At 54.6% G+C, this 21662-nt stretch overlaps 1 protein-coding gene across 1 annotated transcript in view; it reads left to right on the top strand.

The window, feature by feature from the left end:
- Positions 1-21662, top strand: part of MLXIPL (MLX interacting protein like) — a 33841-nt gene that overhangs the window by 7015 nt on the left and 5164 nt on the right. Inside the window, exons 2-7 of the mRNA XM_017857595.1 lie at positions 5280-5386; positions 14271-14353; positions 14522-14611; positions 14921-14965; positions 15807-16008; positions 16151-16290. Coding sequence (XP_017713084.1) covers positions 5280-5386; positions 14271-14353; positions 14522-14611; positions 14921-14965; positions 15807-16008; positions 16151-16290 — 667 coding nt within the window. The remainder of the gene's footprint in view (positions 1-5279; positions 5387-14270; positions 14354-14521; positions 14612-14920; positions 14966-15806; positions 16009-16150; positions 16291-21662) is intronic.

Raw genomic sequence — 21662 nt, 5'->3', positions numbered from 1 at the left:
GAAGGGAGATGGAGGGAGATGGAGGGAGATGGAGGGAGATGGAGGGAGGGAGGGAGATGGAGGGAGATGGAGGGAGACGGAGGGAGATGGAGGGAGGGAGGGAGATGGAGGGAGATGGAGGGAGGGAGGGAGATGGAGGGAGATGGAGGGAGATGGAGAGAGATGGGGGGTTGGCTCAGTACCAGAAGAGCTTCTAGATTTCCCCATTTGATAGAGGAAAAGCCCTGAGGCTTGAACTGGGACAGTGTTTTCATCTTCAAAGACCCCCAGTTCCAGGGGTTCCCTGGAGGGGAGCAGATTATAGGGACTGAGTGTCCCAGGGGAGTGACTGTATGGGAAGAGACAGTAAGGCAGAGAGTTCAGAAGGTGGTGGGAAGAATGACCAGCTTGACCCAGGGACCCACCTGAACCAGGGACCAGCCTGACCCAGAGACCAGCCTGCAGAGGCCTGGCAGGGTTTCACCCTCCACAGGGTAGCGTGGGCAGAGGGAGGATCGAGGAGGCCATGTTCCGTGGCTCCATGGGTGGAAGCCCCAGGGAGGCAGTTTCTGGAAGCTTCAAGGAAGCACTTGTTCATGGTCAGAGCTGGCTAGCTTAGGAAGAGGGGCCTCTAGGGTGCAGGGGAGCAAACAGGACCTGGTTAGGGGGCAGTCTAAAAGGAATTCCTGAAAGGTGGGCGGTGGACAGCTGAACTTGGAGTTTTCTCCACTCTCTCTCTGAGTCTGAGTTGTCTTCTCCTTCTTCTTGTTTATTTATTTATTTATTTTGGGAGACGGAGTCTCACTCTGTTGCCCAGGCTGGAGTGCAATGGCATGATCTCAGCTCACTGCAACCTCCGTCTCCTGAGTTCAAGCAATTCTCATGCCTCAGCCTCCAGAGTAGATTACAGGAACGCGCCACCATCCCCAGCTAATTTTTTTATTTTCAGTAAAGACAAGGTTTCATCATGTTGGCCAGGCTGGTCTCGAACTCCTGACCTCAAGTGATCTGCCCACCTCGGCCTCCCAAAGTGCTGGGATTACAGGTATGAGCCATTGCGTCCTACCTTTTTATTTCTTTCTTTTTTTTTTTTTTCAAGACGGAGTCTCGCTCTGTTGCCCAGGTTGGAGTGCAGTGGTGCTATCTGAGCTCACTGCAACCTCCACCCCACGGGTTCCAGCAATTCTCTGCCTCAGCCTCCCAAGCAGCTGGGATTACAGGCGCCCACCACCACGCCTGGCTAGTTTTGTTTGTTTGTTTTTTGGTAGAGATGTGGTTTCACCATGTTGGCCAGGCTGGTCTTGAACTCCTGACCTTGTGATCCACCCGTCTCGGCCTCCCAAAGTGCTGGGATTACAGGCGTGAGCCACCGGGCCCAGCCCTTTTCTTCTTTTAATAGTCTTTTTTGTTGTTGTTGCTGTTTGTTTGTTGTTTAGACAGAGTCTCGCTGTGACGCCCAGGCTGGAGTGCAGTGGTGTGATCTCGGCTCACTGCAACCTCTGCCCCCCGGGTTCAAGTGGTTCTCCTGCCTCAGCCTTCCGAGTAGTTGGGATTACAAGCATGTGCCACCATGCCCGGCTAATTTTTGTATTTTTAGTAGAGACAGCGTTTCTCCATGTTAGCCAGGCTGGTCTTGAACTCCTCACCTCAGGTGATTCGCCCTCCTCGGCCTCCCAAAGTGCCACCGCGCCCGCCCCTTTTAATAGTTTTAAATAGAGACAAGGTCTCACTCTGTTGCCCAGCTGGTCCTGAACTCCTGGGTTCAAGCAATCCTCTCCCCTCAGCCTCCCAAAGTGCTGAGATTACAGACCTGAGCCACTGCTCCCCGTCAGACTTTTCTATTGGTCATAAGAAGTTGTTTGTTTTTTATGAGTCGGGTTCTCACTCTGTTGCCCAGGTTGGAGTGCAGTGGCGTGATTATAGCTCACTTCAACCTTGAACTCCTGGGCTCAAGTGATCTTTCCACTGCAGCCTCCTGAGTAGCTGGGACTAGAGGTGTGCACCACTATGCCCAGCTAACTTTTATTTTATTTTATTTTGAGATGGAGTCTCACTCTGTTGCCCAGGCTGGAGTTCAATGGCACTATCTTGGCTCACTGCAGCCTCCACCTCCTGGGTTCAAGCAATTCTTCTTGCCTCAGCCTCCCGAGTAGCTGGGATTACAACTGCCTGCCGCCACCATGCCTGGCTGATTTTTTGTATTTTTAGTAGAGATGGAGTTTCACCACGCTGGCTAGGCTGATCTCGAACTCCTGACCTCAGGTGACCCCCCCGCCTCGGCCTCCCAAAGTGCTGGGGGATTATAGGCGTGAGCCACTGCACCTGGCCCCAGCTAACTTTTAAACTGTAGAAACAGGGTCTCACTATGTTGCCCAGGCTGATCTCAAACTCCTGGCCTCCTACAGTCCTCCTGCCTCGGCCTTCCAAAGTGCTGGGATTACAGGTGTGAGCCATATCCAGCCAGTCATAAAAAGTTCTTGAACCCTAGCTTTAGGCTCTTGCTCCAGGCCGAGTCTCTTCTCTCATAGCCCCAACTCCTTTTCTTCCTCCTGGGCTTGGATATTGTCACTGTCACATCTCCTCTAACCTTGCCTGGGCCCTGAACGTCATAACCTTAGCAAGGAAGGGGGAGGGAAGGCAGGCAGGTGGAGGGTGCAACACGGGGCGATCAGAATGGGCTGGGAGGTTGCTGGGATACTGACAGGGACCACAGACTCAGAAGTCCCCGACCAGGTGCCACAGAAGAAGCTGGCCCAGGAGGTAGCAGAGTCTCCCCCGCACTCCCCACCCCATGTCTTCCTACCAAACAGATGGTGTTTATCTAATTCCCGGAGGGAGGGGGCCAGCCAGTGGCCCAGGGAGCTGGGCTGTGTATCTTATTTGGGTAATGAGGCCTGTTGTCCCTGTTGGGGAGGGGGCAGTCCCCACCCCACCCCAAAGCAAACACGGGAGCTTGGAGACCAGGGAGGAGAGAGGGCCCAATGACCAATGCACTCAAGGAGAAAGAGGCTGCAGAGTCAGACTGGCTCCCACCCATGTTTCACCCCCAGAATGCAGGAAAGATCCCTGGAGGAAGCAGGCGTGGTTTTCTGAAAGACTAAACCTTGGGGGCCAGGCACGGTGGCTCACGCCTGTCATCCCAACACTTTGGGAGGCCAAGGTGGGCGGGGCACTTGAGGTCAAGAGTTCGAAACCACCCAGGCCAACATGGTGAAACCCCGTCTCTACTAAAAATGGAAAAATGAGCCGGGCATCGTGGCATATGTCTATAATCCCAGCTACTCAGGAGGCCGAGGCATTAGAATCGCTTGAACCTGGGACGTGGAGGTTGCAGTGAGCCAAGATCATGCCATGGCACTCCAGCCTGGGCGGCAGAATGAGGCTCCATCTCAAAAAAAAAGGCTAAGACTTGGGGCCTCAGCCTTCTCATCTGAGCAAGGGAGAAAAAGGTGTGCTAGAGGGGACTGGTACACAACCCTGGCTTGTGGATGGAGAGGAGAGAGGGAGGGAGAGACTGGCAGGGGGTCTAAGATCTTGAATGTCTTGGCCTCCTGGGTCAGCTTCCTAGAGGCAGCAGACTTGGCCTGAGCCTAGCAGGACCCTCACCAGTGTAAACTCTTCCATCCAGTGGATTTTTTTTTCCTTGAAGACAGGATCTTGCTCTGTCGCCTAGGCTGGAGTGCAGTGGTGTGATCATAGCTCACTGTAGCCTCAAACTCCTGGGCTGAAGAGATCCTCCGACCTCTGCCTCCCTAGTAGCTAGGACTACAGGCGCATGCCGCCATCCCCGGCTAGTTTTAAAGTTTTTTTTGTAGAGATGGGGTCTTGCTATGCTGCCCAGGCTAGTCTCAAACTCTTGGGCTCAAGCAATCCTCCCGCCTTGGCCTCCCAAAGTGGTGGGATTACAGCCGTGAGCTACCGCGCCCAGCCTACCCTGTGGATTTGATGGACAGCTAAGGTTAGAGTGAGGGTGCTCTGTCTCCATGGATACCATTCCCCAGTCCTGGCTGTCTTCCTTTGGGATCTGCTGGTTCATTGTCTTCTGCAGAGCCCTGAGAAGAGCACACCTTCTCACTGAGTCCAGGTTGCCATCCTGGGATTCTGGGCATGGCAGACACCAAAAGGACTGTACGATGGAGGCAGTGACTGCCACTCTCTATAAAGAGGCACCCCCGACCAGGCATGGTGGCTCACGTCTGTAATCCCAGCACTTTGGGAGGCCAAGGTGGGCAGATCACTTGAGGTCAGGAGTTTGAGACCAGCCTGGCCAACATGGTGAAACCCCGTCTTTACTAAAAATACCAAAAAAATTAGCCGAACATGGTGGCGCACACCTGTAATCCCAGCTACTCAGGAGGCTGAGGCACGAGAATTGTTTGAATCCGGGAGATGGAGGTTGCAGTGAGCTGAGATCCCACCACTGCACTCCAGCCTGGATGACAGACTGAGACTCCATCCTAAAAACAAAACAAAACAAAACAAAACAAAACAAAACAAAACAGAGGCTCCCTCTCTACCAGGCAAACCACGGCCATCCCCTTTGCCTCTCCTGGGCCTAAGGAGGCCTGAGTGACCTCGGACCTGCCCCTTTTCTCCCTGACTTTCAAGAAGTTCTTTTTTTTTTTTTTTTTGAGACGGAGTTTCACTCTTGTTGCCCAGGCTGGAGTGCGGTGGTGCAATCTCGGCTCACTGCAACCTCCGCCTCTCAGGCTCAAGCAATTATCCTGTCTCAGCCTCCTGAGTAGCTGGGATTACAGGTGTGTGCCACCACACCCAGTTAATTTTGTATTTTTAGTAGAGACAGGGTTTCACTATGTTAGACTAGGCTGGTCTCGAACTCCTGACCTCAGGCGATCCACCCCCTTGCCCTCCCAAAGTTCTGGGATGACAGGCTTGAGCCACCATGCCCAGCCCAGGAAGGTCATTTCTTATTCTCTTCAGTAAGAAATGGGCTTGAGCACTGTCCCCAGGCAGCCTCCAAGATACACCTGTGAGGCCACTGGACATCGCTGTTCCCAGGGCCGAGCTGATCCACAGGTTTCAGTGTGGCTTTTGTTCTGTAGTAGATTGACAAACAGGTTTCCCCAGGGAACACAGGGGCCACAGTGGGAGTCTGGAAGGGGATTTTGAAGGTCTGACTCTCCAGGTAGGAATTTCAGGCAGGTTGGGTTGGGGGGCCAGATTTGGAGGGTCCCCTCGAATGCCAACCGTAGATGGATGCCAAGTGCATGGGGAATATGGGGACCAGCCTCTGTGGCAGCACCGGGTCTCCCTAACCTCACTCCTCTCCCCTTTGACAGTGGCAAGCTGGTGTCTCCCAAGTGGAAGAATTTCAAAGGCCTCAAGCTGCTCTGCAGAGACAAGATCCGCCTGAACAACGCCATCTGGAGGGCCTGGTATATCCAGTGTGAGTGGGCACCACCAGCCTCCCCCGCCGGGAGGGACCACCCCTCCAACCCTCCTGCCAGAGGGTTCTACATGGTGACTGCCCAGGAAAACCCCCAGGGCCCTCAAGGCCAGCACTAGCAGAGTTCTGCCAACGTTTTTTTTTTTTTTTGAGACATAGTCTTGCTCTGTTGCCCAAGTTAGAGTGCAGTGGTGCCATCTTGGCTCACTGCAACTTCCGCCTCCTGGGTTCAAGCCATTCTCCTGCCTCAGTCTCCCAAGTAGCTTGGACTGCAGGCACCCACCACCATGCCCAGCTAATTTTTGTATTTTTCGTAGAGACAGGGTTTCACCATGTTGGCCAGGCTGCTCTCGAACTCCTGACCTCAAGTGATCTGCCCACCTTGGTCTCCCAAAGTGCTGGGATTACAGGCATGAGCCACCATGCCCAACCCTGACAGCCTTTTAGGGGGAGACCAGGCCCCCAGCACCAGGACTCCTGAACAGCTCCTGACCTCCAGGGGGTCTCGGAAAATGTGTCCCAAAGGGTGCTTTCCACTGTGAAGCTGGGCACAGCAGAGGTCACCCCTCAGTAGCACTAGGGTAGGCTGAGATTTGGGGTACAGTTTAAAGCCCATTTTGCATCCCATTAGCATAGTCAGGTGCCTTAAATGCCAGGTTGAAAAGGGCCATTAGACACTAGTGGGGCCAACTGCATCACTTTGTAAATGGAGAAACTGAGGATCCCGCATGGGTCTCCATCAGCCTTTCATTGAAGTTCTTCCTGAATATCCAGTAGTTGCCCACCATGGAGAACTGGGCAGAGGGGATCCAGAGAGGCCATGCCATCTAGTGGAAGGAACTCTGGACTTGGAGTTGCCCAGAGCTAGTTCCTCCACCCCATCTCTGCCCCTGGCTGGCTGTGTGACTTCAGGCTAGTTGCCTACCCTCTCTGAACCTGCTTCCTTATCTATAAAAACGAAGCCACGGTGGCTCACGCCTATAATCCCAGCACTTGGGCAGATCACGAGGTCAGGAGATTGAGACCATCCTGGCTAACACGGTGAAACCCCGTGTCTACTAAAAATACAAAAAAATTAGCCGAGTGTGGTGGCGGGCACCTGTAGTCCCAGCTACTCGGGAGGCTGAGGCAGGAGAATGGCGTGAACCCGGGAGGTGAAGATTGCAGTGAGCGGAGATCACGCCACTGCACTCCAGCCTGGACGACAGAGCGAGACTCCATCTAAAAAAAAAAAAAAAGAGGCCAATAGTCCTACCTTTCCTTTCGTGGTTGGTATGGAGACAACAGGTATTCAAGGGTGTTGCCGCTAAGCTGGTGTCCAATACATGATATACCCTTGAGGAGGTCACATTCATTTGGGAACACCCCACTCCCCATGGCAGGGCAGCAGAGGCAGAGAGGACTTGGATCCATCAGCCCTGTGTTGGGACCGTATCCAGCTCAGGTTCTGCTGCAGGATCAAAGGCTGCACTAAGCTGGGAATGCAAAGCCCCGGAGAGACCACATGCAGTATTCTCTGTCCTCGCCCCACTGGATTTCATCCAAGCAGGGAGAGGACGTGTTTTCTGGTTTCCATTTACCTACATGCCAGGCACTTTTGTAAATCACCTTATTTAAGGCTTCCTAGCAACCCTGGGAGATAGGTTTTATTACCACCATTTTATGGATGAGCAACTGAGGCTCAGAAGGCAAGTGACGTATTCAGGTTCACAGAGCGTAAAAGAAGCAGAGCTGCGGCTGGCTGGAAGTCCATAGTTCCCCGACTCCAAATTGTGTGGGGGGGAGTGTTTTGTTTTGTTTTTTAATATGAAGTTTCGTTCATGTCGCCCATGCTGGAGTGCAGTGGCGTGATCTTGGCTCACCGCAACCTCCATCTCCCGGGTTTAAAAGATTCTCCTGCCTCAGCCTCCTGCACCACTCCTGGGGCAAGAAGGACTTTCCAATTTGTATTGTTTCATGTTGTTTGTTTACTTCCCTTATCTGTCCCGCTAAGCTGTGGGCACCAAGTAGCTGGGATTACAGGCACCTGCCAAATTTTGTATTTTTAGTGGAGAGACAGGGTTTCATCATGTTGGCCAGGCTGGTCTCGAACTCCTGACCTCAGGTGATCTGCCCGCCTCAGCCTCCCAAAGTGCTGGGATTATAGGCGTGAGCCACCACACCCAGCCTACAGAAGAAATTTCTGATGACAGTTGAGGCATGATGTCACCTGGGGTCCTCACCCAGACACACCAGTCTCCAGCTATCGTACAAGTTGCTGGAAGGACCTTAGGTTCGGAATCAGACAGAATGAGGTTTCAGTCAAGCCCTAGCACCCCCTAACTGTGTGGGCTTGGGAGAGTCTCCGGCCTCCCAGAGTTACGGTAAGCTTGCGAAGCTTGTGAAGATGGGGATGACAGGTCCTGTTTGTTTTTTCTTGGTTTTCTTTTTTGGAAACAGTCTTGCTCTGTCACCCATGCTGGAGTGCAATGGCACGATCTCAGCTCACTGCAACCTTCACCTCCCAGTGCCAGCAATGATTGTGCCTCAGCCTCCCAAGTAGCTGGGACTACGGGCGCCTACCACCATGCCTGGCTAATTTTTGTATTTTTAGTAGAAACGGGGTTTCGCCATGTTGCCCAGGCTGGTCTTGAATTCCTGGCCGCAAGTGATCTGCCCACCTTGGCCTCCCAAAGTGCTGGGATTACAGGCACAAGCCACTGCACCTGGCTAATAGGTCCTATTTCTGAGGTTCACTGAGTTTTCAGTGAGATCATCCGTATCTCACTGTCATAGTCATAGCAGCACGTGACACACATACAACAAATGTCAAGACCCCTCCTCCTCCCTAAACGCCAAAGGTTTGAAGGTGGGCTTCATGGGAGCGGGGAGGAGAGGGGCTGCTTGGCTTGATGCCCCTAATGTCTCGCCTTAGGGCTCAAGCAAGAAGGGCCCTGCCACCCCCTGCAGGCTCCTAGCCTCTAAGATCCTTCCTTTCGTGATCCAACAGTCATTCTCCCACACTCTGAAATCGTCTTGGTTTCCTGGGAGCTCCCCAGCACTTTGCACCACTCTTGGGGCAAGAAGGACTTTCCACTTTACATTGTCTGGTGTTGTTTGTTTACTTTCCTTATCTCTCCCACGAAGCTGTGGGCATCCTGCCTGATCCATCCATGTGTCCTGTCCCAGTATCTGTCCCAGCATAGGTGCAAAAGGTTAGGCGGCTGAATGAAGGGATGAACTTATCAGTGTTAAACAAAGCCTGCCCCAGCCCCCAGGAAGGCACAGCCTTTCCATGAGAAACAGTCCAGAGCATGGGATCGCTGGGCTGGGGAGGGGAGAACCACTCAGCCCTGACTCTCTGGGAGCCCTGGACAAACTTTTTTTTTCTTTTCTTTTTTTTTTGAGACGGAGTCTCACTCTGTTGCCCAGGCTGGAGTGCAGTGGCGCGATCTCGGCTCACTGCAACCTCCGCCTCCCGGGTTCAAGCGATTCTCCTGCCTCAGCCTCCTGAGTAGCTAGGACTACAGGTGCATGCCACCACGCCTGGCTAATTTTTTGTATTTTCAGTAGAGACAGGGTTTCTCCATGTTGGTCAGGCTGGTCTCGAGCTCCCAACCTCAGGTGACCTGCCCACCTTGGCCTCCCAAACTGCTGGGATTACAGGCGTGAGCCACCACGCCTGGCCTAACAAACTTTCAAAATTTTATTTATTTATTTACTTATTTATTTATTCATTTATTCATTTATTTATTTTGAGAGCGGAGTCTCGGCTCTGTCGCCCAGGCTGGAGCCACAGTGGCCGGATCTCAGGCTCATCTCAGCTCACTGCAAGCTCCGCCTCCCGGGTTTACGGCATTCTTCTGCCTCAGCGTCCTGAGTAGCTGGGACTACAGGCGTCCGCCACCTCACCCGGCTAGTTTTTTGTATTTTTTAGTAGAGACGGGGTGTCACCGGGTTAGCCAGGATGGTCTCGATCTCCTGACCTCGTGATCCGCCCGTCTTGGCCTCCCAAAGTGCTGGGATTACAGGCTTGAGCCACCGCGCCCGGCCTTAATTTTATTTTTTGAGACGGGGTCTCGCTTTTTCACCCAAGCTGGAGTGCAGTGAAGCCAACATGGCTCACTGCGGCCTCCAATTCCTGGGCTCAAGCAATTCCCCCACCTCAGCCTCCCTAGTAGCTGGGACTATAGGCATACGCCCCCACACCCAGCTATTTTTTATTTTTAATTTTTTGTAGGGGCAGGGTCTCACTAGGTTGCTCAGGCTGGTCTCAAACTCCTGGCCTCAAGCAATTCTCTCAGTTCAGCCGCCCAAAATGTTGGGGTTACAGGCATGAGCCACTACATTGTACCAGGACAAATTTCATCTTTGCTGGTGTTTATTTCCTCATCTGGAAAGCCAAGGGCAGACACACTTTGAGACCCTCCTTCCTTATCTAGCCCCCTGGGAGTCTATGCACCCAAGGACCCATCCCTTTGTTTTCTGTCCAAGCTGGGCTCAGAAACCAGGACAAAACCCCTCCTTCAATCCTATGAGTGTCCATTTTGGAGAATGCTTTTTTTTTTTTGAGACAATCTCGCTCTGTCACCCAGGCTGGGGTGCAGTGGTGCGATCTTGGCTCACTGCAACCTCTGCCTCCCGGGTTCACGCCATTCTCATGCCTCAGCCTCCCAAGTAGCTGGGATTACAGGCATGCGCCACCATGCCTGGCTAATTTCTGTATTTTTAGTAGAGATGGGGTCTTACTATGTTGCCCAGGCTGGTCTTGAACTCCTGGATTCAAGTGATACAGCCACCTCAGCCTCCCAAAGTGCTGGGATTACAGGTGTGAGCCACCGCGCCCAGCAGATTCTGGAGAGCGTTCTTTAGGACAGAACTTTGTAAATGATGCTAAAAAGCCCTAGTCAATTTCATGTTCCAGTGGTCCCCCTTCCTCTGTGTCCTCGTTTGTCCCAGAGGAAGTTGGCTGGGGCGGGAAGGGCCAGCAGCTGTTCTCTTTGTCAGAGCAGCCAGGGAAAGTCTCAGGTTGCCTCTAAGTAGACCAGCTGCATGTCAAGCTCTGTGCCAAAGGCAGGAGCTGCTTTTACTCCCTGTCGCAAGGTGAGCATGTAAAGACCTGACAAGCCAGGGTGAAGGGCAGGTGGGCAGCGCTGTGGGCTTTGGGAGGCAGGAAGGCTTCCTGGAGGAGGCGCTGTCCTGAATTGTGGACAGAGGAGGGAAGGTAAGAGGGGTTTCCTGTAGAATAAGACCAGAAGGACTGGATGTGGTGGCTCACGACTGTAATCCCAGCACTTTAGGAGGCCAAGGTGGGCAGATCACTTGAGGTCAGCAATTGGAGACCAGCCTGGCCAACATGGAGAAACCCCATCTCTACTAAAAATACAAAAATTAGTGGGGCGTGGTGGCGCATGCCTGTAATCCCCACTACTAGGGGAGCTGAGGCAGGAGAATTGCTTGAACCCAGAAGGCAAAGGTTGCAGTGAGCCAAGATCAGGCCACTGCACTGCAGCCTAGGTGACAGAGTGAGACTTCATTTCAAAAAAAAAAAAGGTGGGCTATGTGACTTCAAAGTGAGGTGTATAAAGGAGACAGGGAGGCCGGGTGTGGTGACTCATGCCTGTAATTCCAGCATTTTGGGAGGCTGAGGCAGGTGGATCGCCTGAGCTCAGGAATTCAAGAGCAGCCTGGGTAACATGGCGAAACCCCGTCTCTACCAAAACTACAAAAAACCAGCCGGGCATGGTGGCACATGCTTGTAATCCCAGCTACTCGGGAGGCTGAGGTGGGAGGATCACTTGAGCCTGGGAGGTGGAGGCTGCAGTGAGCCAAGGCCGTAGCACTGTACCACTGCTCTCCAACTTGGGTGACAAGAGTGAGACCCCGTCTCAAAAAAAGGAAACGAGGAGCTGGGAGAAGCAAGTGGTGGCCCAGTCATGAGGAGGGGGAGGGGCTTGGAAGCCAAGCCAAGGAGTGTGGACTTTGTCCCAGAGGCAGTAGGGAGCCATAGAGGGTTCCAGACCTGAACTGCACTTTAGAAATAATTGACCTGGCTGCAACTGGAAGATGAGCTTAGAGTGTAAAGCTGGAGTCAGGCAGGTCCCTGTGAGAAATGACACCAGGCCAGGGGTGACACAGTGAGAGAGGATGGAGGGGAGGGGACAGTGGGAGAAATGTCACAGATCCTATGAGATTGAGACTTTTTATCTCAATCAGACCTGGAATATAACAATCAGACCTGGAATGCTGGGAGTCAGTGGGGTTTTTGTGGCAAGTTTTGGGACATCCTAGGGAGGGTCTCCAGGCAGCTGGATATGAGGCTAGAGCAGGAAAGGGCCAGAGTGAGAGAGGCTGCCGGGTGGGCATTGCAAAGGAGTCAGTGAAAAGTGGTCAGGGGCTAGGCGTGGTGGCTCACGCCTGCAATCCCAGCAATTTGGGAGGCTGAAGCAGTCGGATCGCTTGAGCCCGGGAGTTTGAGAACAGCCTGGGCAACATGGTAAAACCATGTTGAATTTTTTAAAGAATTCATAAATTAGCAGGGTGCAGTGGCATATGCCTGTAGTCCCAGCTACCCTGGAGGCTGAGGTGGGAGGATCACTGGCACCCAGGACGTGGAGATTGAAGTGACCCAAAATCCCTGCCACTGCACTCCAGCCTGGGCGACAGATTGAGTCCTTGTCTCAAGCACACACACACACACACAAAGTGGACAGGGCCTGGTGCAGTGGCTGACACCTGTAATCCCAGCACTTTGGGAGGCTGAGGTGGGGGATCATTTGAGGTCAGGAGTTGGAGACCAGCCTGACCAATATGGTGAAACCATGTCTCTATTGAAAATACAAAAATTAGCCGGGTGTAGTGACGCCTGCCTGTAATCCCAGCTACTTGGGAGACTGAGGCAGGAGAATCGCTTGAATCCAGGAGGTGGAGGTTGCAGTGAGCTGAGATCGTGGCATTGTACTCCAGCCTGGGCAACAAGAGCAAAATGTCATCTCAAAAAAAAGAAAAAAAAAGTGGCCAGGGAAGCTAGGAGATAAAGAAAAGCCTGGTGAGCTCAGGAATTCGAGGCCAGTCCAGGCAATATAGTGTGACCCTGTCTCTACCAAAAAATTAAAAATAATAATAAAAAAGAAGAGGCCAGGCACAGTGGCTTACGCCTGTAATCCCAACACCTTGGGAGGCCAAGGCAAGAGGATTCCTTGAGCTCAGGAGTTCGAGACCAGCCTGGGCAACACAGGGAGACCCTGTCTCTACAGATAATTTAAAAATTAGCCAGACATGGTGGTGTACGCCAGAGGCTGAGGCGGGAGGATCACTTGAGCCCAGGAGGTCAAGCCTTCAGTGAGCTATGATTGCACCACTGCACTCTGGCCTGGGCAACAGAGCAAGACCCTGTTTCAGAAAAAACAACAAAAACAAAAAAGAGCCTGGAATGTGTGTTGGGGCCAAGGGCAAGAGCCGGGGGAGAGGTCAGGATTGGAGACTGGGAGGGGAGGTGGAGGCCTGGAAGAGGACGCAGGTTGGTGATCAGAAGTGAACCAAGGGTGGTTCTCTGCAATGAAAGTGGGTAGTGCCAAGCCTCCTGAGGCAGAGGACCCAGGGCTGTAGGCCCCTGGCCTCCCGGTCTAACCAAGACTTTCTTTCTTTCTTTCTTTTTTTTTTTGAGATGAATTCTTGCTCTGTCACCAGGCTGGAGTGCAGTGGTGTGATCTCACTGCAACCTCCACCTCCCCTTGGGTTCAAGCAATTCTCCTGTCTCAGCCTCCTGAGTAGCTGGGACTATAGGCATGTGTCACCATGCCCGGCTAATTTTTGTATTTTTAGTAGAGACGGGGTTTCACCATGTTAGCCAGACTGGTCTTGATCTCCTGACCTCGTGATCCGCCCACCTAGGCCTCCCAAAGTGCTGGGATTACAGGCGTGAGCCCCCGCGCCCGGCCCTAACTGGGACTTTCTGGAGGCAGCTCACTCCCTGCGGCCTATGCTCCCACAATCCATTCAGCAGTCTTTGCCAGTGTACCTACGGGGCTCCAGAGGGACCCAGAGAAGGTGTGGGAGACTGGATTCACAGTGCCCCCTAGAAGAGGAAGATCAGGCTAGGTGCGGTGGTTCAAGCCTGTAATCCCAGCACTTTGGAAGGCTGAGGCAGGTGGATCACCTGAGGTCAGCAGTTCAAGACCAGCCTGGCCAACATGGTGAAATCTCCTCTCTACTAAAAATACAAAAATTAGCTGGGCCTGGTGGCGAGTGCCTGTAATCCCAGCTACTCAGGAGGCTGAGGCAGGAGAATCACTTGAACCCGGGAGGCGGAGGTTGCAGTGAGCCGAGATCACGCCACTGCACTCCAGCGTGAGCAACAAAAGTGAAACTCCATCTCAAAAAAAAAAAAAATCTAGGAGGTTACAGCATCCTCTGAGAAGACTTCCTGGAGGAGGCAGCATGGGCACTTAATCTGTTGTTGGTTTTTTTTTTGTCTTTTTTTTTTTTTGAGGGGGGTGGGACGGAGCACCGCTCTGTCGCCCAGACTGGAGTGCAGTGGCGCAGTCTCGGCTCACTGCAAGCTCCGCCTCCTGGGTTCACGCCGTTCTCCTGCCTCAGCCTCCCAAGTAGCTGGGACTACAGGGGCCCGCCACCACGCCCGGCTAATTTTTTGTATTTTTAGTAGAGACGAGGTTTCACCGTGTTAGCCAGGGTGGTCTCGATCTTCTGACCTCGTGATCCGTCCGCCTCGGCCTCCCAAAGTGCTGGGATTACAGGCGTGAGCCACTGCGCCCGGCCATGGGCACTTAATCTGAACGTCAAAGGCCAAGCAGGATTTCGTAGGGTGTCACTTGAGTCCCAGTTCCCTGGGATGAGGTGGGGGATGAGGAAGCTGGGTGCCCCTAACCTGGCCCCCTTCTCTCAGATGTGGAGCGGAGGAAGAGCCCCGTGTGTGGCTTCGTGACCCCCCTGCAGGGGCCTGAGGCTGATGCGCACCGGAAGCCGGAGGTAGCTGGGTTCTGGACCGCCTGCCCACCTGCTCACCTGCCCACCCACAAGACCAGCCCCTGCCTCCTGTAGCCTTGCGCTGGGCAGACAGGGATGGGGTGAGGGGTGGGAGATGGCTGTGCGGTGCTCTCCTCCCTACTGATCCCCCTCCCCCGGCCCCTACCCCAGGCCGTGGTCCTGGAGGGGAATTACTGGAAGCGGCGCATCGAAGTGGTGATGCGGGAGTACCACAAGTGGCGCATCTACTACAAGAAGCGGGTCAGTGGCGGGGCCCAGGGAGGCCCCAGAGCTTTCCCCTGCGGCTGCCGGTTACTGCCCGCCTCGGAAGATCCCCGGAAAGGGGATCCTGACCTCCCAGCTTGCGCCTCTCGGGCCCTCCATTCAGTCCCGAGCCGACAGCGCCACCGTGTGGCCACAGGGCCTCCTAACAGCCTCCTTACCCGGAGGTCGGGGGAGCTCCTAAAAGGAAATGGGGGATCTCACTGCTTGTGAGTTGGGGAGACATTTGGGGGGAAGTGATGGAGGCTGGGCAAGGGATCCGGTGTCCAACTCTGTGTGTCCCTGCAGCTCCGTAAGTCCAGCAGGGAAGAGGACCTCCTGGCCCCTAAGCAGGTGGGTGCTCTGTAAGTCCAGCAGGGAAGCGCATCTCGTCGCCCCCCAAGTAGGAGGCAGAGAGTTGAAAGCTTCCGCCTGCGTGTGGCTGGGCGTGAGGGTGGGATGTGGGACGTGACTGCCGTCCTGTGGTTCATTTGTTGAGCTCTTTTCTTCTTGGGGGATGGGGTTGCGGGGGTGAGAAGACCCCAGGTCATTGAGCAAGTGGTGGGAGGTATGAGAGAACAGGCAGACCAGGCCGGGCCTGGTGGCTCATGTCTGTCATCCCAGCACTTTGGGAGGCCGAGGCGGGTGGATCACCTGAGGTCAGGAGTTCGAGACCAGCCTGGCCAACATGGTGAAACCCCATCTCTACTAAAAATACAAAAATTAGCTGGGCATGGTGGCGCATGCCTGCAGTCTCAGCTACTCGGGAGGCTGAGACAGGAGAATCACTTGAACCTGGGAGGCGGAGGTTGCAGTGAGCTGAGATCACGCCACTTCACTCCAGCCTGGGCAACAGAGCGAGACTCCGTCTCAAAAAAAAAAAAAAAGAAAAGAAAAGAAACAAAAACAAAACAGAGGGACCAAAGAACTGGGGTCTCAGACAGGAAAAAATCTAAAGGGCAGGAAGGGGACCCCTGTATCTGCATCCTGGTCTGTCTCCTAGGGGAAGTTCTTAGAGGCCGATGGAGTGATCCTGGCCCTTCAAGCAGCAAGCCAGGACCACTAGGGAAAGGTGACAGAGGTGTGCACAGACAGGCCCTCTGTCCTGCTGACCACTTGACCCTGGAGAGGGGTGATATGGAAGGTTGGGGCAGTGGGAGCTCTTCAGCGGCTGCTGACGGCTCTGTCTCCCTAGGCGGAAGGCGGGTGGCCGCCGCCGGAGCAATGGTGCAAACAGCTCTTCTCCAGTGTGGTCCCTGTGCTGCTGGGGGACCCAGAGGAGGAGCAGGGTGGGCGGCAGCTCCTGGACCTCAATTGCTTTTTGTCCGACATCTCGGACACTCTCTTCACCATGACTCAGTCTGGCCCTTCGCCCCTGCAGCTGCCGCCTGAGGATGGTGAGGGTCTGAGAAGGGGCAGGGGAGAGGGGTGAAGGCCTGTGAGATTCCAGGAGGCCAAGGGAGGGATGGCTGGGGATGGGGGTGGAGACCCCCACTCTTCCCTGCCTGCTACTGCTGATGTCACCACTGCTGCCTCTAGCCTACGTTGGCAATGCTGACATGATCCAGCCGGACCTGACGCCACTGCAGCCAAGCGTGGATGACTTCATGGACATCTCAGGTGGGGCGAGCCCCTCCCCAGGTGGGGTGGACAGGCAGGATCCGTGTGAGAAAGGCCGATGAGCCTATCCCAGGCCCCTCTGGGGGAGCAGATAGTCTGGGTGGTTTCTTTTTTTTTTTTTTTTTTGAGATGGTGTCTCACTCTGTCATCCAGGTTGGAGTGCAGTGGTGCCAACCTCTGCCTCCCAGACTCAAGTGCTCCTCCCACCTCAGCCTCCCAAGTAGCTGGGACTACAGGTGTGCACCACCACACCCGACTTTTTTTTTTTTTTTTTTTGTATTTTTGGTAGAGATGGGGTTTCACCGTGTTGCCCAGGCTGGTCCCAAACTCCAGAGCTCAAGCCATCCTCTTGCCTTGGCCTCCCAAAGTGCTGGGATTACAGGCATGAGCCACTGTGCCTGGAAGGTCTGGGTGGTTTCTGAGGGGTCTTCCTGGTCTCCTTTTGTACAGCTGGTGTGGCCTCCAATGAGGGCAGGGCCCAAGAGAGTACCTGGCCAGGGAACCAGGGGCTCCCAAGAAAGCAGTGAATGCCGGGACCCTCTCAGGGGAGAGAACTTTGAGTTATTTGGGTCTATTTATTTTTCACACAATGCATTTTAATCCATTGTGTTATTTGCTAGGCCAGGTGTGGTGGCTCACACCTGTAATCCCAGCACTTCTGGGAGGCTGAGTCGGGCGGATCACCTGAGGTCAGGAGTTTGAGACCAACCTGACCAACATGGTGAAACCCCGTCTCTACCAAAAATAGCAAAATTAGCTGGGCGTGGTGGCAGGCGCCTGTGATCCCAGCTACTCAGGAGGCCGAGGCAGGAGAATCGCTTGAACCTGGGAGGCGGAGGTTGCAGTGAGCCGAGATTGCGCCACAGCACTCCAGCCTGGGCAACAGAGCAAGACTGTCTCAAAAAAAATAAAGATAAAAAAGACTGGGTGCGGTGGCTCACACCTATAATCCCAGCACTTTGGGAGGCCAAGGCAGGCAGATCACGAGGTCAGGAGATCAAGACCATCCTGGCTAACACGGTGAAACCCTGTCTCTACTAAAATACAAAAAAAATTAGGCCGGGCACGGTGGCTCAAGCCTGTAATCCCAGCACTTTGGGAGGCCGAGACGGGCGGATCACAAGGTCAGGAGATCGAGACCAGCCTGGCCAACATGGTGAAGCCCCGTCTCTACTAAAAATACAAAAATTAGCCAGGCATGCTAGTGAACACCTGTAATCCCAGCTGCTCGGGAGGCTGAGGCAGGAGAATGGCGTGAACCCGGGAGGCGGAGCTTGCAGTGAGCCGAGATCCGGCCACTGCACTCCAGCCTGGGCGACAGAGCAAGACTCCGTCTCAAAAAAAAAAAAAAAAATTAGCCGGGTGTGGTGGCGGGCGCCTGTAGTACCAGCTACTAGGGAGGCTAAGGCAGGAGAATGGCGTGAACCTGGGAGGCGGAGCTTGCAGTGAGCCAAGATCATGCCACTACACTCCAGTCTGGGCAACAGAGCAAGACTCCATCTCAAAAAAACAATAAAAAATAAAAATAAAAAATAAAACTATTTACTAGAGGACATTTCAACCATGCACACACTAGTAGAGAAAGTAGTTCAGCAAAGAAACTCCCAAGTCACCATCACTGATGTCATCGACTTATCAACTCTTGGCCAGTCTTCTTCTTTTATTTTTCTTTTTTCTTTTTTTGAGAAGGAGTCTCGCTCTGTCGCCCAGGCTGGAGTGCAGTGGCACAATCACAGTTCACTGCAGCCTCAACCTCCCAGCCTCAAGTGATCCTCCCACCTCAGCGTCCTGAGTAGCTGGGACCACAGGCACGCAACCCTATGCCTGGCTAATTTTTTTTTTTATTATTTTTTGAAGAGACAAGGCCTCCCTGTATTGTCCAGGCTGGTCTAGAACTCCTGGGCTCAAGAGATCCTCCCACCTCAGCCTCCCAAAGTGCTGGGATTACAGGTGTGCGCCACCATGCCCAGTGTGTTATTTTAAAGAAAATCCCAGGCATCATATCTTGTAAAGCTTTTTTTTTTTTTTTGAGACAGAGTCTTACTCTGTCACCCAGGCTGGAGTGTAATGGCTCCATCTTGGCTCACTGCAACCTCTGCCTCCCAGGTTCAAGTGATTCTCGTGCCTCAGCCTCCCAAGTAGCTGGGATTACAGGCTCACGCCACCATGCCCAGCTAATTTTTGTATTTTTAGTAGCGAGGGGGTTTTGCCATGTTAGCCAGGCTGGTCTTGAACTCCTGACCTCAAGTGATCCTCCCATCTCAGCCTCCCAAAGTGCTGGGATTACGAGTGTGAGCCACCACACCTGGCCTAAAGCAATTTTTGTAAGTCGTGAGTGTCCCTGTCTCCCTCTCCTGACCCCAGGGCCACCAAGTTACTGATTCCTCAGTGTCCTCCCAGAGATGCTCCTGTCGGTAGAAGCACATGTGGACAATTGTCTCTGTTTTCACAACTGACTTTCCAAGTGGCCTTCCTCACTCACCCATAGGTCTTGCAGGTTATTCCCGACAGCCACACATTTAGGGGTCCTCGGAGCTATGTGCAGGCCAGTTAGAATATCCAGGCTCAGCCCATCTCACTGAAGCCCCCGGGGACAGCAAGAGGGTCCCTGGGATAAAGGCTTAGTCCTAGTGACCTCCTAATTCCTTCCTCGACGGGATCCTGGGCCTGTCAATCAAGAGGTGGAGGCCTATGGGGCGGGGACTAGGGAATGAGGAACCACCCCCACCCCTGCTCCAGCCCTGGGCGGGGGTGGGGGCTGCCCAGGGGCAGAAGTGTGCATGGCAGTGCCCTGGGAGCAGGCCAGCCTGGGAGGGCAGCGGCCCTGTCTGGGCACACAGCGCCCGGCCACAGGTAGGAGCCCAGCCACCCCCACCTGGGGTCTGGGCAAGACCAGCAGGGACTGGGGCTAGGAGGCGATTTCTGGCAGACCCGGGTGGCTGCTGGTGCGTGGGGGAACAAGTGTGGGCCTCACATATCAAACATCCTATGTACCCAGAGGGCAGAGCGCACTGGTACCACCCAGACAGCAGCTCTCATTGCCCCCAAGAGCCTCCCACTGGGGAGGCCCAGCTGGAAACCCAGGGAGGGGACCAGAACTCTATGGAGGCAGGAGGCTTGGTGAGGGGGGCTCAGGGAGGCAGCCAGAGGCAGAGGAGCTCAGGGAGGGGATGGCAGGTCAGGTCCATGGAGGGGATAGAGGCTAGGGAGGGACTTGGGCCCTGGTGAGCAGCTTGGGCTGGGAAGAATCTTCTCTCAAGGCAGGGTGGATTCTTGAGACAGGCCTGGGTAGCGATGGTAAGGGGGTGGCTGGTGACTCAGGGATGAGAGGGGCTTGCTGCGCCATGAACCCTGCCCGGGCCCCAGGGAGGAGGCCACAGCTGTGGGCAGGGAGGAGCCCTAGGCCCTCAGCGGCCGGGGGCCAGGCAAAGCTTGAGGCTGATTCTAGAGCCAGGGCCTTGGGGGCCTAGTGACAGGACCTGTGGACCTGGGAGATGGGGGAGCAGCAGTGACCACTCGCCATCTCCCACCTGGTCCCCCTTTTTTTTGAGTCAGAGTCTTGGTCTGTCGCCCAGGCTGGAGTGCAGTGGCATGATCTTGGCTCACTGCAACCTCCACCTCCCGGGTTCAAGCAATTCTCCTGTCTCAGCCTCCAGAGTAGCTGGGACTACAGGCGCCCACCACCACGCCCGACTAATTTTTGTATTTTTCTTTTTTTTTTTTTAGTAAAAACGGGGTTTCACCACATTGGCCAGGCTGTTCTCGAACTCCTGACCTCAGGTGATCCGTCCACCTCAGCCTCCCAAAGTGCTGGGATTACAGGTGTGAGCCACCGCACCCAGCGCGGTCCCCCTTTTAAAGAAAGGCAGCAGGGGCACCTATAATCCCAGCTGCTCAGGAGGCTGAGGCAAGAAGAATCGTTTGAAACTGGGAGGCAGAGGTTGCAGTGAGCCGAGATCGCGCCACTGCACCCCAGCCTGGGCTACAGAGCGGGACTCTATATCAAAAAGAAAAAAAAAAAAAAAGAATGAAAGAGAGAGAGAGAGAAAGAGAGAGAGAGAAAGGCAGCAGGACAGCACGAAGACACCGTTTCACCACGGGGTTAGATGCGCAGACAGGCACCGAGCAGATGCACATGCAGCACGCTATCACGGCAAGACAGGTTCACATGGCCTCAGACGGAGCGACAGACACCCAGGGGGCAGACAGAGGCTGCGTGCAGACCCCGTGCTGAGACTTGAGGGTTCAGCCACTGCAACATACAGGCCCTGCACCCTCCTGCAAAGCAGAGCCACTTATGACACACAGGGCCGGGCGCGGTGACTCACTCCTGTCATCCCAGCACTTTAGGAGGCCAAGGCGGGAGGATCGCTTGAGCTCAGGAGTTTGAGACCAGTCTGGGCAACATGGCAAAATCCTGTTTTTGCTGAAAATACAAAAATTAACTGGGCGTGGTGGGGCATGCCTATAATCCCTGCTACTCAGGAAGGCGAGGCATGAGAATCGTTTGAACCCGGGAGGCGGAGGTTGCAGTGAGCTGAGATCGCGCTGTTGCACTCCAGCCTAGGTGACAGCAGGGCACAGTGGCTGACCTCTTCCCCTCGCCCTGCACCCCTTTCCCACCCTGGCACTCTCTCTGGGCACCTCCTTTCTGCACCAGCAGATCGGGGAATGGGAGCCACCGGGGGGTGGGGAGGGGGGTTCCTGAGTTAAGCCTGGTGCTGCGCGGGGAGGGGCTGCTTCCTGGGGTCCCTGTTCACACCCACAGTCCCCTGCCATCTCCCACACAGGCTCATTATAATCCCAGCACTTTAGGAGGCTGAGGCAGGAGGATGGCTTGAGGCCAGGAGTTTGAGACCAGCCCTGGCAACATAACACGACCCTGTCTCTGGGGGATGGGGTTGGGGGTGAAGACACACACACACACACACACACACACACACACACACACACACACGATCCCCCAGGTGGGTTCTGGGTTTGAGGTGACATTATCTAACTGATTCCTGGTCTCCTTGGAGGTGGCTCCTGGGAGGCAAACTTGAGCAGCTCTCCTGGCAGGGGGTTGGAGGGAAAAAGCGGGGAGCTGGGGCCCACCCAGGCCTGTGGGGAGCTGTCCCAGTGGGGTCAGATCTGCCCAGACTAGGAGGCCTCGGGAGCTGGCACAGATCACAGGCTGGTCAGGGTCAGAGAAAGGTGCCCGGAAGGGAGCGGGTGGGCGGGCGGCGTCCAGGCCCGGGATGTGGTCAGGCCGTGGCCAGCTGCTTCCCAAAACCAGAATAGCCCAGGACTTACACAACCCGCACCCCAAACAATCCGCTGCTGCCTCCCCCAGCTCTCGCAGGCTTCCCAGACCCCTCGCCCCAACCCCACTTGGAGCCCACCCTTAGGCCCCCCTGGCCCCCACCCGACTCGCAGCACACCCTTAGCC

The sequence above is a fragment of the Rhinopithecus bieti genome, unplaced genomic scaffold, assembly GCF_001698545.2.
Source record: "Rhinopithecus bieti isolate Rb0 unplaced genomic scaffold, ASM169854v2 scaffold_42772, whole genome shotgun sequence".
In the NCBI taxonomy this organism is placed as follows: Eukaryota; Metazoa; Chordata; class Mammalia; order Primates; family Cercopithecidae; genus Rhinopithecus; species Rhinopithecus bieti.
The sequence above is the reverse complement of the archived record's forward strand: the minus strand, read 5'-3'. Positions and strand labels throughout refer to the sequence as shown.